General features: G+C 33.4%; 1 protein-coding gene across 1 annotated transcript; it reads left to right on the top strand.

The window, feature by feature from the left end:
• Nucleotides 1-2,041: 2,041 nt before the first annotated feature.
• LOC145133087 (phosphatidylglycerophosphate phosphatase PTPMT2-like) lies at nt 2,042-4,372 on the top strand. The gene is made up of 6 exons (XM_079068025.1): nt 2,042-2,645; nt 3,083-3,205; nt 3,288-3,381; nt 3,479-3,561; nt 3,684-3,773; nt 3,857-4,372. Exons 1-6 carry the CDS (start codon nt 2,436-2,438, stop codon nt 4,121-4,123), a joined length of 867 nt encoding a protein of 288 aa, XP_078924151.1. The 5' UTR covers nt 2,042-2,435; the 3' UTR covers nt 4,124-4,372.
• Nucleotides 4,373-14,827: the final 10,455 nt, after the last annotated feature.

The following is a 14,827-nucleotide window of genomic DNA, read 5'->3' as shown; positions in this document are numbered from 1 at the left end:
AGAGCTTCCATCATGATTATAAAAAGTAAATAAGAGAGAGGATCACCTTGACGAATACCTCTTTGAACAGGAAACTCTCCGGTCGGACTTCCATTAACTAAAATAGAAGCTTTAGCTGAGTAAAGGCACCCATGAATCCATTTCATCCACTTGTTACCAAAATCCATAAATTGCATTACATGTTCAAGGAATTTACAACATACGAAATCATAAGCCTTTTCGAAGTCAATCTTAAACTTTATCAATGCTTTTTTTTTCGTTTTAACCAATCTAAGATCTCGTTGACCATTAAAGGACCATCCAAAATCTGTCTCCCTGAAACAAAAGCTGACTGTTCACAACTGACAACTGAACCAATCACACATGACAACTTCTCCTCTAAACCCGTTGATCAGAGAGTTTAGAGGAGATCGTGGTGATCGATTTTCCTGAACTGAAACAAAACACTCCCTATGTCGCCTCCAATCCACCACTGTCCTACCATGCAAGCCACTGACGTTGTAATCCATGGATTTACACTTGGTGGATATGTATAGTGTCTGGACACTTGATATACTTAAGTATAGTGTCTTTTAAGATTTCCAGAAGATGGGATATCATCTGGAAGTTTGATCAGATCGCGAGTACTTGTTTGTAACTTTCAAAAAATCATTATGCTATCATTATAACATGCTTTATACATCTGTGGTAAATATACAAAAAGAATCGAGTTTTTTCATAAGTCTTAATAACTACAATTTGTGAATTATTCCAATATAAATAAAGTTTTATTTCTTACAAAATATGCTTGTTTTGCCCTATGTTAAATCAGGAACTACCCTCGACTCATATATTTTTTTATTGTAACTTTCAAAAAATCATTATGCTATCATTATAACATGTTTTATACATCTGTGGGTAAATATATTTGTTTTGCCCTATGTTAAATTAGGAGCTACCCTTGACTCATATATTAATATGAATCGGTTTTTTCACAAGTTCGTAATTCCCTTGTTTTGCCCCATGTTAAATTACCATGTACCTTTTAATTTTAATTTTAATAATGGATTAATATTGTATTGTAATTTGTGAATGTTTTTCTAGTACGAGTCTTAGTCGCATATTAATATTGTATATTAATTGATATGATATAGGACGTGTTCGGCACAGAGTGTTTAGGAGCGTTTGAGAGCTTCTAACTTCTAGCGTTTGACAAAACGCTCCGTTTTGAACAGAAAGCCTCGTTCGGCACTACAAGCTTCTAGCGTTTAGTTTAAACAAAACGCTCCAAATCCAAATGCTACTTAATGTAGCGTTTAACAAAACGCTACAAGCTACAAGCTACCTGCTACCAGCTAATTTTGCCGAACACGCTCGTAATGTGCGATTTGATAAAAGCTTTTTTAAGGAATATATTTGGTTTTCCTTAAATTAAATTACCAATTACCGTGGACATATTATAATTTTTAGAGGAATGGGCAAAATAGATTCTCGCGTCTTTAATAATTCTTACCAAAAATAAGTTCGTATTTTATTTAATTATTTGCATTTTCACATTTTATACGCGTGAAATTTTCAAAATTTATTATTACTCTAATCTTCTATTTTCATAGATCAAAACTAATTATTTTTGTACGGTAAAAAAAGATTTGAAGATTTCTATGACAAAAAAATGTAAGTTGTAAAACTATGGTTTTTTTTTATTATTAATTTATTTCATTTTCAAAAGTCAAAACTAAAATAAAAACTTTTTCTGTTTTCAAAATGATTTTTTTAAAGATTGCTACCACAAAAATTGTTCATCTTTTTTCTTTTGTATTTTCATAGATGAAACTTTCAAATAATATATTTTGTTAAACGGCATAGTGTTAATGATTCTATAGATAATGTTTCAATTTTACATGTGAGAATATACGAAATTTAGGATTATTTTTTGGAAAACCTTATTGTGGGATAAATTTTTAAAATAAAAAACTTATAAAAATTAATCAAATTTAGAATTATAAAATTATAGAATAGACATTGCGTAGGGTCATCATCATATTGACATATTCCTTAAAGATATTGAATATCACGACCTTCGATTTCCTTCCATTTTTTCATACCTCGCACACCATTTGATCCGATTCCCCCCTTTCCTCGATTCCTCCCTTAACCACTGATTCTCTTCGCTGTAAATTTTCGCAAAAAGATTCGACGTTTCTTCGAATTCTAACAACATATTCCCTCTCTTTTTTTCGCTTTGAATCAATCCTATCATCCCAATTGGGAATACCTTTTTCCCAGTTTATACCTGAAAATCAATATCAGTCTCGATCAAAGATGTTGGATACCGGACTTGAGCTTGTATCCTGAGACACTGCAATTACGTCTCGGTATTTGCTTGAAGCGATCTTGATTGGTACTGAAGGAGTTAGGGTTTTGGTTTTATTTGAAGTTTGGTTGCGATCAGTGACATGAAGATCGAGGATTTGGATGATTCTTCCTATTTGAAAATCATTAATAGTACCGTCGAGTATGATTCTAGACGGCAGATTGTCGCGGTTGATGCGAAGAGAGCGTTAGTCGGAGCCGGTGCTCGGATCCTGTTTTACCCTACGCTTCTGTACAATGTTTTCCGTAACAAAATTCAAGCCGAGTTCAGGTGGTGGGATCAAGTTGATCAGGTATATACACGATTCCGATCTATTATTGTCCTTTTATTTACGCTAATTGATGTGTCCAGCCATGCTTCATGATCTCGACAACAATATGTTCTCAAAAATCTTCTGTTAGGGTTTCTTTTGGTAGTTGAAGATTCAATAGTTCGTGTGTTAATTTTGGTTGTACTGATCATGTACATGATATTGATAGCTTGTAAGAATAACTTTGTCAGTAATCTCAATTAAAACCAAATCTGTATGATTTACTTATCGTATTCATGCTAATGGATCATTGGAAAGATTTCCGCTATGCAAAATAGCGGTTGACTTTCTAATAGTTGACCAGTTGGGGAAACTTGTTATTTAGCCCAAAGCTAACCAAAGTTGATACTCAATTATCTTCTTGTTTCTTGTTCATGGTACAATCTAAATCTTTTGTTTATTTTTTCTTAATCAACCAGTTTCTTCTTCTCGGCGCTGTTCCATTTCCAAAAGATGTCCCTCGATTGAAGCAGCTTGATGTTGGTGGTGTCATCACTCTCAACGAGCCATATGAAACTCTTGTTCCAACTTCTTTATATCGCGTAAGTTACCATTTTATATAATTCATAATCTTTCTGTAACCATGTTGGTATCCAATTATCTCACTATTCTGTAATGTTCTAGGCTTATGACATAGAGCATCTTGTCATCCCCACAAGAGATTACCTATTTGCCCCTTCATTTGTTGACATTGACCGAGCAGTAAATTTCATTCACAGTGAGTAAAGTAAACCATATCAATTACCTTTTAACAAATATATTATGTATTTGGCACTACTAATATAATAATGTTGTCTTTTGGTTTGGTTACACAGAGAATGCAAGTCATGGTAGAACAACTTATGTACACTGCAAAGCAGGGAGAGGAAGAAGCACCACAATTGTTCTTTGTTACTTGGTATCCCGAATTCTTACTCTTTACATAAATAAAATTTTGTGTATAAGAAATGAGAATAATATAGTTAGTTGAAAATTTGTATAGATGAGTTCATGGTGTAAAATAACATTTTGATTTTGCAGGTTGAATACAAGCAGATGACCCCAGCTTCTGCTTTGGAATACGTGCGGTGTAGGCGACCTAGAGTCCTCTTGGCACCATCTCAATGGAAGGTAAGCTTCTGTTATTTCTTTTTTTTTGACTTAATGGATTAAGAACTTAAACAGGCACTTAATATGGTGTTTGTTTTTGACAGGCGGTTCAAGAGTATGGTCAGTGGCGCAGGAGTAAAATGTCAAAAACGCCCTCGGGTTCAGGGGATGCGGTGCTGATAACGAAAGCGGATTTGGAAGGGTACCGGAGCCCGTCAAGAGGGAAAGAAGTGGGGGTGAGAGTGGCAAGGAGTGGTTTGATGATAGCAAAGTTATCGTGTATCTTTGCTTCTTTGAAGGTTTCGAATTCAAGAGGTGTAACAACAGTTCCTGTTAGTTTGAAACTAATAACAGAGACATCTGCTTGTTAGTTTTTACTTTAGTCAACAAGTTTAGAGAGGGATCAAAGTGGAAATAGTGAGAGAGCTGTTTTCTGTGATTCTGTGAATCTTGGGGTTGGTTTTGGTTCAAGACAGGAGGAGATGAGGAAATAATAATGATGGAAGAAAAGAAAAAAAAAGACATGGATGCTTTCTTGGCATCCTCATGGAATGAATGGGTGTATATATTTATTTTGTGACTCGTGTTTTGTTGTTATTTGAATGTCATTTCGTGCTTTAGCCTTTTTTTTCTTTTGCTTGTGGTTGTTTACTTGATTGATGATTGGATGCATGGTATCATAAACTAGCAGTTTAACTCAGTTTGATATGCATCAGTAATGACAAGATCAATAAAATACAAAAATACATTTAAAAAATTATGTTATTTCAAAACAAAGTAAAATTTTCATATTTGCTCTAATAACAAACTAATGTCCTCTAGTGTTTGGTATCTAGTAATATCACAAGAAATCCTATTCTTAGGCCGGTTGGAGTTCACCCACCGCACCTGGGTTTATGTGGCAGGTGGAGTGTGCGGTAACACCACATTCACTCTGTGTGGTATAATACATTTTACTCTAGTGTTTGGTATCTGGTAATATCTTCCTGATCATTTTACTCTTTTTTTTTTTTTTTTTTTTTTTTAATTGTAAATATATCAGAAAATTATATTAAAAATATTAAAATTAATAGTTTTTAATTATTTTTAGAGTATTATATATATATATATATATATATATATATATATATATATATATATATATATATATATATATATATATAGAGAAGTTCAATAGAAAACCATAATTATTGGTTCTCCAAGGAAACAAATTTTTTTTTCAAGTTCTAAAGCTTATTCTTTATCGAAAAAAAAAAAACTAAAAATTTCTAAATTCATAACTTAACATTGTGAATGTTAAATATATTTTTCGGATTCACCGTGTGAATTTAGATTCACATTGTGAATTTGACGAAAATTTTTTTTTATCGAATTTGATATCATTGAAAAAATGATAAAAAGTTATGAATTTCTATATTTTTAGTTTTTTTTTATAAGAAATAAGTTCTAAAAGTTGAAAAAAAGATTGGTTCCTTGGTTCTTTAGTTAATTATGGTTCTATATTGAACCTCACCCTATATATATATATATATATATATATATATATATATATATATATATATATATATATATATATATATATATATATATATATATATATATATATATAAGCTTGAAAGCTGTGAGAATCAATTATAGTGTTTTTGTCTTTTTACCTGTAAATACCGTAAGTCTAAGGACTTTTGTTATCTTAATGTATTTACAAGGCATAAGAAAGTTTCACATATCATGTCTAGTCCTTATATTTTTTGGTCCGTGAGTACCCTATAAATAGGTTAAGTACTTAGAGGTTAAAGTAAGAACTTTTTTTACTTAGAGGTTAGAGTAAGAACTTTCGTTTAAACACTTTTGTACTCAATTCTCTCTATCATTCCAGACATATATTGAGCTGAAAAACAAATCTTATTTAGATCTTCGTGTTCTAACTTGCTTTTACGCTCACGAGTAGTACCACGTATTTTCGAAAGCTCAAAATCGAAAGAACGAGAATAAGTAGCCAATGTCTCGTCTATTCTTTTATCAACATCTTCAATAAGAGTTTGTGTGTGAGACTCTTGAGCTTTTAAGAGGTATTCGACCTCAAAACCATTAACAGATGACTTTTAAGTACTATCATTCAAGAATTGTAAAATCGAATTCGGCTTGGAGTTTAGAATTTTGAATTGTTTACCCGACATTATTGCATTATCAAACACATCATCTTCCTCTATATTGAATTGCAAATCAGCAAAGGCAACCATCACATCATCATTATTTTCTTCTTCATGAACAACTTAGTCAACATCAGTTGACTGAGATGAACATAAAGTTGTAATTGGTTCTTGCATCACTTTAGCAAATGTTCAAGAAACCCAAGAAGTGGAAGTAGGAAGAATCATCGAGGTAGCTGGTGGTGATGTAGGTGGCGGTACATCAGTGGTTTCGATGGTTGTGGTACCAATGGTTGAAGTTTCGATAGTGGTCCTCCCTTCACCCATGTTAACATGTACGTCCTTATTAGATAAGTTCACATTGATGTTTGAGGTTTCGTCTTCCTCCATATTGGACTCAGAATGTGAAACCTCGAGTGGTATGACTTTCATCTTCTCAGGGAATAAGGTACTTTGATATTCACCATAATTGATGTTTGCGTCCATATTAAATATGTTCGCATTGACATCAGGAGTGCTTGTCTCCTTGAAAGTCGATTTGACAGAGGTATCCTTCCTGTGTGAAATACAAAATAAACCATCCGTCGCATCATCTGTTTCTTCACTATCATTATCTGTTTCCACAGTAACTTTCTCCATTTGTGTAGCTTCAATCTAAGGCTTAAACTTTTTCAACTTTTTAACAAATTCTAATGCCTTTCGCTTCTTAGAAGCTAGAGAATCATGATTCAAAACTTCCCTAAACATAACCCCACGTTTGGTCACTTTCAGCTGCAATTTCTTATACTTCTTTGAAACAACCTTTTTAGGAATAATTTCTTGAGTGGTGGTGTCATCAACAGGAGTAGAAATTTCCTCATCAACTTTCTCAGCTTGTTTCTCCAGTGGCTTCTCTGTTTGTTTCTCAGGAGCATTTTTATTTGTCTTCTTGAGAAAACCCTTTCCTGACTTTGTAGGCACAGTTTGCTTAATAACTTCTTCCTCGACTTCCTTAGGTTTCGCAGCCCGTTTCTTCTTTTCTGTGCCTTTAGCTGCTTTAGACGATCCCTCAGTAGCTTCAAAAGTGACTGCCTTAGGAAGAAGCCCAGTAGGAGTGGGATCCATTGAGGCTATATATGCGATTAATAGCTTGTTTTTGTGCGACACCAGATTGAGCATCGAATCAGGAATTCGACCGACCATAGGAAAAATAGTAGGATTATCAACAGCAAACTTGGGGATTGTCATTGGAGCAAAAGTAGCAACTTCATCATCAGAAGGGAAAGAAATACCTTCTTGAGAATATACTTCATTCAAATTCAAGCTCTAAAACCTAGCACTCGAAAATTCTATGGTCATCTTCGAATGAGAAATCGAATTACCAAATTCAACCCAAAGTGATGATGCATAATCAACATTCATAATATAATACAAACCAACTATTATCGAATAAAACTTGAGTTTCGATTTATCCAAAGCTAAACTCCTTCCTGTTAAAAATCGTAGAGTAATTCCAAAAAAAACTCCAAATGCCTGGAAGATTCGATTTCTTGAAGTGACTGATAACCGAAATAGTTGGTTGATGCACCATTTAATTGAACATACGGATCACCTGGTCACTTGTAACTTCATCAAACTCTCCTACAGAGGGTAAATTCAGAATTTGGTCAAATTGCTTCTTCGTTAATCGCTTAGTCTTGTTTGATGTCAACTGGAACGTAACGAGTTCAGTCGTCCTGTTGTAAACAGCAGTAGAAGCAGCCAAAGATAACCACTTCATTGGAATGGCAAACGAAGCAGTTAAAGCATGAGTGAGAACATAGTCGTTCATCACTTGAACCAACATTTTCAACTCACCTGGATAATCGTTGATCAAAGGATTGAACCAAAGATTATTGTGTTGAATCTTCATAGTGGGTTGCGAAATTTCTTCATCGTTAGTGTTGAATTGATCAACAACATTTGGTTCAATAGCCATGATGAACAATTTTAGAGAGAATTGGCGATGGAATTTGCAAAGAAAAACTTAGGGTTTTTACGTTAATTCTGGGAACGTAAAAATTAAAACTTAATGATGCATCTCCCTTAAATAATCGCCATCAAATTTGAATTCAAACGTTGCCCAATCGGAGAAAGCCACATGTAAAGTGGGTTACTTAACCGTCACCACATTGAACTGTCATATGTTTCGATACTAATCAATAACCAATCGTAGGTATGGAGGTAAGGCTCATTCACTTATGGGGATGGTAAGCGAAATCATTTGTCAGACTTGCAAAATCTAGCTCTGAGTTGGTAATACCTATGACCTTGAGGAATTCAGTGCTTAGGTGTGCCAAAAGAAAAGATAGAATCAAGTTAAGAAAATTTTGGACATAGTGATATCAAAGAAACTTTGATATAAAAGCAAATAGATCCTGAGTAAAGATACGTTTCATTTGTCATCAAGAGATATGTCGAATTGCTTGTGTGGTTTCCCGTTAATTACAATCTAATACTTATTGAGGAGTAACAAAGGGCCTCTTTTAATAGGATTCGTAGGTGGCTTCATTTTCTCACAAATTCGCAACTTGACATAAGTGCAAATAATTATGCGAAAATACTTGTATGACCAGTATAGCCAAGAACAATTAAGCTTTGTAAAATCTGAAGTAACAAAGGAGATAGACAAATGTTCATACAGAAATCTCATTTCATATAAATTAAAAAATTGGATCTATTGGGAGAAATGACTTGGGAAGAGTATATTTCTTCAAGATCACGCAAAGGAAATGAAAATGAGATTTTGAACATCGAAAATGGTACAGTGAAACAAGAGTTTCGTTAAAATCTTGAACAATAAATGTTCACCGTCAATTCATTCAGTTTTAGTTTGTTGGGTCTCACTTTCATCACAGAAAAATGATGTAGGATCATAAACACATATTTGTGACATACCTATATACTGGTTGGTTTCGACCAGAGATGTCTTGGGCATGTGTCGTCGTGTGTGATTGTGATAGAAATTTTAGGTGAAAAAAGATTGGATGCGAAAACTCATTATACCTCTATGAAAAATTGGACATAGCAGAAATCTCTTTACTTAAAACGAGAAGAGAAAGGTAGTTCTTCGACTATTGTGAATATAGCCTAATTGGGAAGAAATTTTCGTAAGAAAGTTTTCATTCGGGTTTCGTACACAAAGAGTCTGTGAGGCTTGTGGACAACATGCTGTAGTATGCTTCCAGGGACACTTAACTAGTATAAAAGTTTCATATCATACCAGTGCCTTGTGGATCTTCTCGTTAGACATGTGAAAGTGCAACACGTTGTTACAATGAATTTCTTCAATCTTAAAAGAAAATAAAGAAAATATATTTTTGTAACTTTTTATTTTTGAAAAATTAAAATTCAATGAAAACAAAAATATTTTTGGATTTTTGTATTTTATAATGAAAATATGAAAATAAGAAAATCTTTTCAGATTTTTGACTCTTATAAATAAAAGACAAAAATAAGAAAATCTTTTTAGATTTTTGACTTTTATAAAGAAATGACAAAAATAAGAAAATCTCTATGGATTTTTGAATTTTGTAAAGAAAAGACGAAAATAAGAAAATCTTTTTGGATTTTTGAATTTTATAAAGAAAAAACAAATATAAGAAAAGGATATCACCAACATTGGTTATTTGTTATTGATAACAAATATTTTGCATGCAAACCAATACTTTCTTATAACCGAAGAGATTTTCCATAAACGAGCACTCACTAGAAGTATGCGCTTTCCATTCAGATACTCTTTCCATTCGCTAGGCGTGAACTTGTGTTGAACGAATAAGAGACAAAGTCGAATGTGAAGCGAGTCAAACGCTTAATGTGAACAGTAACCTCTGAATGGAAGTTTGACAAGTAACGAAAGTTAGTCCAATTAGGGAAAGTTATTCCATAAATTTCGCATCTCAAATTCAAGAAAAATTAGATAGAATTAAGAACATAACAAGCTTTCATCATTCTCAACCCATTTAAAATTCTTAAATATGATTTTTCGTCCAATGGTTTTGTAAAAATATCAGCAAGTTGATCAGTTGTTTTAAGAAAATGAACTTCAATATTCTCATATTCAACATGATCTTTAATGAAGTGGTATCGAAGTGCAATATGCTTAGTTTTGGAATTTTGAACTGGATTATGACATATGCGAATTGCCCTTTGAGAATTGCAATATAATGGAATTTTCTTCATGTTAATCGTATAGTCACGTAGTTGACTTTGGATCCATATCACTTGAGAAGTACAAGCCGCAACAACAATGTATTCAACCTCAGCTGTCGAAATCAATACACATGTCTACTTTTTCGACTGCCAACTCACGAGTTTTCTATCTAATAATTGACATCCTCCTGTAGTGATTTTTCGATCTAATTGAAAACCTCCTAGAAAGCTTGAATAAAGAATCATGTATTCGACAGATACCGCAATCCAAGAGTTGTTGTACCATGAAGATAACGAAAAATATTTTTCACCGTTATAAGATGGGGTTCTCTTGGATTAGCTTGATATCTGACACAATTGCACACAGAAAACATTATATCAGGTCGACTTGCAGTTAAATACAAGAGCGAATCGATCATAATTTTATATGTCTTGAAATCAACATCAGGCTTATCCAACGAAGGACCTAAGCGAGTGCCGACTGCCATGGGAACTTTAGCTTTCGAGCAATTCGTCATTCCAAATCTTTCAAGCAGGTTTTGTGTATAATTTTCTTGATTAATGAAAATTCCTTCCCTGCTCTGACGAATCTTCAAACCCAAGAAATGATTGATTTTCCCCATCATGCTCATTTCAAATTGACTCTTCATAAGCTCCTCAAACTCCTTTGACAACGAAGGGTCAGTAGAACCAAATATAATGTTATCGACATAAATTTGAACAAGCGTTAGGTGGTCCCCTACTCTCTTACGAAATAAAGTGGGATCAACTGATCTTTGCTTAAATTTAGCGATTTTCAAAAAATTGGTAAGCGTCGCATATTAAGCACATGGTGCTTATTTAAACCCATACACTGCTTTGTCAAGGATATAGCAATGATCATGATACTTATCATTTACGAATCCAGGTGGTTGTTCGACATAGACCGTCTCTTCAAGAACACCATTAAGAAATGCACCTTTACATCCATCTGGTAAACGTCGAAATTCTTATGAGCTGCATAAGCCAAAAAAATCTGTACAGCCTTGAGTCTTGCGACAGGGGCAAAGGTTTCTTCATAATCAATTCCCTCTTGTTAACAATAACCTTTTATGACTAACCTAGCTTTGTTCCGTACAATATTACCTTCTTTGTCCATTTTATTTTTAAAAACCCATTTAAGACTAACAATCGAAACATCATCAGGTTTGAGAATTAACCTCCAAACTTTGTTTCATTCGAACTCAGCCAACTCATACTGCATCGCAACAACCCATATGTTCTAATGCATTCTTGACTGTTTTCGGTTCGATTTTTGAAATAAAAACATTAAACATACAAAATTCCTGATGAGCATTTGGAACCTCATTCCTGGCTCAACCCTATGCTTGTGTTAAAACACCTGAACTTGGATCACCAAGAATTTGCTCTTTGGGATGATCCCTTGTCCATTTCTCCAAAGAAGGAATGTAGGATCAAACTCCAAATGTGCATCCTCAAATGTCTCTTCTGCTTTTGATAATTCATCTGAAATAGAAATATTATCATAAAGATCATGAAATTCGTTACCTTGAGCATCACTATCATCATGATTTGTTCCACTTAGCTCCCTCTCAACCAATGGATTTGTTGTCGGGTGCTCCCCCCCCCCCCCCTCAACACCAGCTTAAGAAGTCAACAACTCCCCCTCAACATATGCATGCGAAATCAACAACTCCCCTCAACTTGATACAGAGAGAATTGAATACAAGAGTTTCTTTATGCCTAACGAATGGAAAGAGTTTCTTAATGGGAAGCGCATACTTCTGGTGAGCGCTCGTTTATGGGAAATCTCTTTGGTTATGGGAAAATATTGGTTCGCATGCGAAATATTTGTTATCAATTCTCATTTTCGTTCAGCACAAGTTCATGCCTAGCGAATGGAAAGAGTTTCTCAATGGGAAGCGCATACTTCTAGTGAGTGCTCGTTTATGGGAAATCTTTTTGGTTATGGGAAAGTATTGGTTCACATGCAAAATATTTGTTATCAATAACAAATAACCAATGTTGGTGATATATTTTTCTTATTTTTGTCTTTTATTTATAAAATTCAAAAATCCAAAAAAAAAATAAATTATTTTCGTCTTTTTTTAATAAAAGTCAAAAATCCAAAAAGATTTTCTTATTTCCGTCTTTTCTTTATAAAAGTCAAAAATGCAAAAAGATTTTCTTATTTTTGTCTTTTATTTATAAGAGTCAAAAATCCAAAAAGATTTTCTTATTTTCGTTTTTTCTTTATAAAATACAAAAATCCAAAAATAATTCTGTTTTCACTGAATTTTAATTTTTCAAAAATCAAAAATTACAAAAATATATTTTCCTTATTTTCTTTTAAGATTTGAGAAAATCATTGTAACAATGTGTTGCATTTTCGCATGCGTAATGAGAAAATCCACATGACACTGGTATGATACAAAACTTATGTATTATTTAAGTGTCCCTATAAACATGTTGCAACATGTTGTCCACAATCATCATAAACTTTGTGTACGAAGCCTTAATGAAATATGATTTTTTTTTAAATGGGAGAAGTAAAGGAGTCAGAGATGGTGTGGTAAAACCATTTCCCATCACTTTTGAGGGATGGGAGAATGGTTAGGGAAAAATGAAATGACTTATTGACGTTGATGTGGCAAACCAAAAAAAGTGGTAAAACCATTTCCCACCGGCCTTACAGAACACATCTTTTTTTGAAGCACGTGCGACGTTGCTGAGTGCTGGACGAGGCGAAGCGAGGACGAGGTGCGATGCAATACGAGGCTGAGAACGAAGCGAACGCAAACGCTGCTTGACCGCAAACCACCGAGCCGTACACCGAGGCCGTACACCGAGCCGCACACCGAGGCCGCACACCGAACCGTACACCGATGCCGCACACCGAGGACCGTACACTCCGAGGCCGCACACGGGTCTATGGTCGTACACCTTCAACAGATGCGAAAAAAAAAGAACACATCTTTTTGACGCTTGGTAGCCCCTTTTTAAATTTTAATTTTAAAAAGAAAATAAAAACCGCTTGGCAGATGCAATTTACAAAATTAAAAAAATAATAACTGCAAGTACTCTTTGTCCATTGATGTTCCCTTTTTAATTAAAAAGAAAAATAGTCTTCATTTAAATGTGTGCTAAGGCCAATAAATATATATAACAAATGAAGCAAACATATACGAAAAAATTACAATATAGATGCAAGGAAGCATGTGTTGACCTTTTGTTTTGATTTATCGTAAAATACAAGGGATATATATATGCTTTAACAATTCATAGCAATAAATAAGTTATACTTATCTAATCCATAGCCATGTTTTTCTGTAATCGATTAATAATTCTTTTGCATTTTGTAGCTATGCTTTTGATTTTTTGTAATATCAGGTTTCACAATTGGTAGGTATGTTTTTGCTTATCTGTAATCTCAATTGGGATAATGATTTGAAAGGGTAACGAACTTTCGACTTTGTTCACATTTAGTTACTAAACTTTTTTTCGTTATCTATTTGTCATTGAACTATTGAAACTGTTCACATTTTACCCTTTTGACAAGCTGTTACCGGTCATAAGAGTAAAATGTGAACAGTTTCAAAAGTTTAGTGGCAAATAGATAACGAAAAAAAAGTTTAGTGACTAAATGTGAACAAAATCGAAAGTTCGTTTCCCTCTAAAAAGTTCAATGACTAAATGTGAACAAACTTCCTCTTGTATTATGTTTTAGCAAATTATTTATTTTTGTTAAATTGTAGCAACATTTGTTGATGATGAAATCTATGAAATAAAAAAAACAAAACCCTGAAAATATATTTAAAAAAAAAAAACAAAAAACCGAAACCGAAATAAAAAACCAATGGTTTGACATTTTCCAAAATAAAAAATCAAAATTTTCAATCTGATTTTGGTTTTACAAAAAAATAAATCATTCTCACTTATGTGAATTATGACAATTGGTTTGGCATGCGGAATTAAAGAACACGGTGATTTGGGTGTTTAAGAGACAATTCTCACTCATTTCCTTTTTGGTTTTATAATTATTTTTCGAATATAAAAAGGGGGAAGGATTATAAATCCGAAAGTTCGTTTCCCTTTCAAGTCATTATCCCCTCAATTAATCAATCTGTAGTTCCAACTTCAAATAGTGTCCGTTGATATTTGACTTTCATTTGTATGTTAATTGATATTTGTTGCTGAGATAGGTTTTCCATGTAATGAAATTTATTGGTTGTTTTTTTTTGAACGGCAAATCTACACTACTCCTAATACAACCTATGTCTCCAATGAGACTTGAACCCTCAACCTCTAGAAGAGAGGACAACACCCGATACCGCTGGGCTAGAAGCCCTTTGGTGAAATTTGTTGTTGATATTTGATTTTCATTTGTATGCAAAGAACGTGTCACATGTACTTTGTGTCTGTTGTAGGTATTTTTGTCTGTTGTCAATTAATTTCATTCCATTCATTCGTATTCCTCTATTCATACATACCAAACAACATGGATCAATGATTTCATGTCTCTATTCATTCATCATACCAAACAAACCCTAAGTTGCTATCTAAAAACATATCATGTCTCTATTCATAGAACAAAAAATTTAAAACTAGGGTTATATTTTCTTTTAAATAAAAAACTAATTTATATTCTGAATATAATGGTTTGTTCGGGTATAAAAACAAATCATTTCGACCCCTGACTCTTCTTTTGAAGCCGATTTTTGTAACTGAAGACTTTAATGTAGTTGAAAATTGTAA

Source organism: Lactuca virosa, chromosome 8 (assembly GCF_052849685.1).
Source record: "Lactuca virosa cultivar CGN04683 chromosome 8, Lactuca_virosa_CGN04683_v6, whole genome shotgun sequence".
Classification (NCBI taxonomy): domain Eukaryota; kingdom Viridiplantae; phylum Streptophyta; class Magnoliopsida; order Asterales; family Asteraceae; genus Lactuca; species Lactuca virosa.
This window is presented reverse-complemented; position numbering and strand designations above follow the sequence as displayed.

Coding starts and splice junctions, on each gene's coding strand:
- LOC145133087 (XM_079068025.1), top strand. CDS start 2,436: ATGAAGATCGAGGATTTGGATGATTCTTCCTATTTGAAAATCATTAAT. Junction 3,382..3,478: donor AGCAGTAAATTTCATTCACA/GTGAGTAAAGTA, acceptor TTGGTTACACAG/AGAATGCAAGTCATGGTAGA. Junction 3,774..3,856: donor TGGCACCATCTCAATGGAAG/GTAAGCTTCTGT, acceptor TGTTTTTGACAG/GCGGTTCAAGAGTATGGTCA.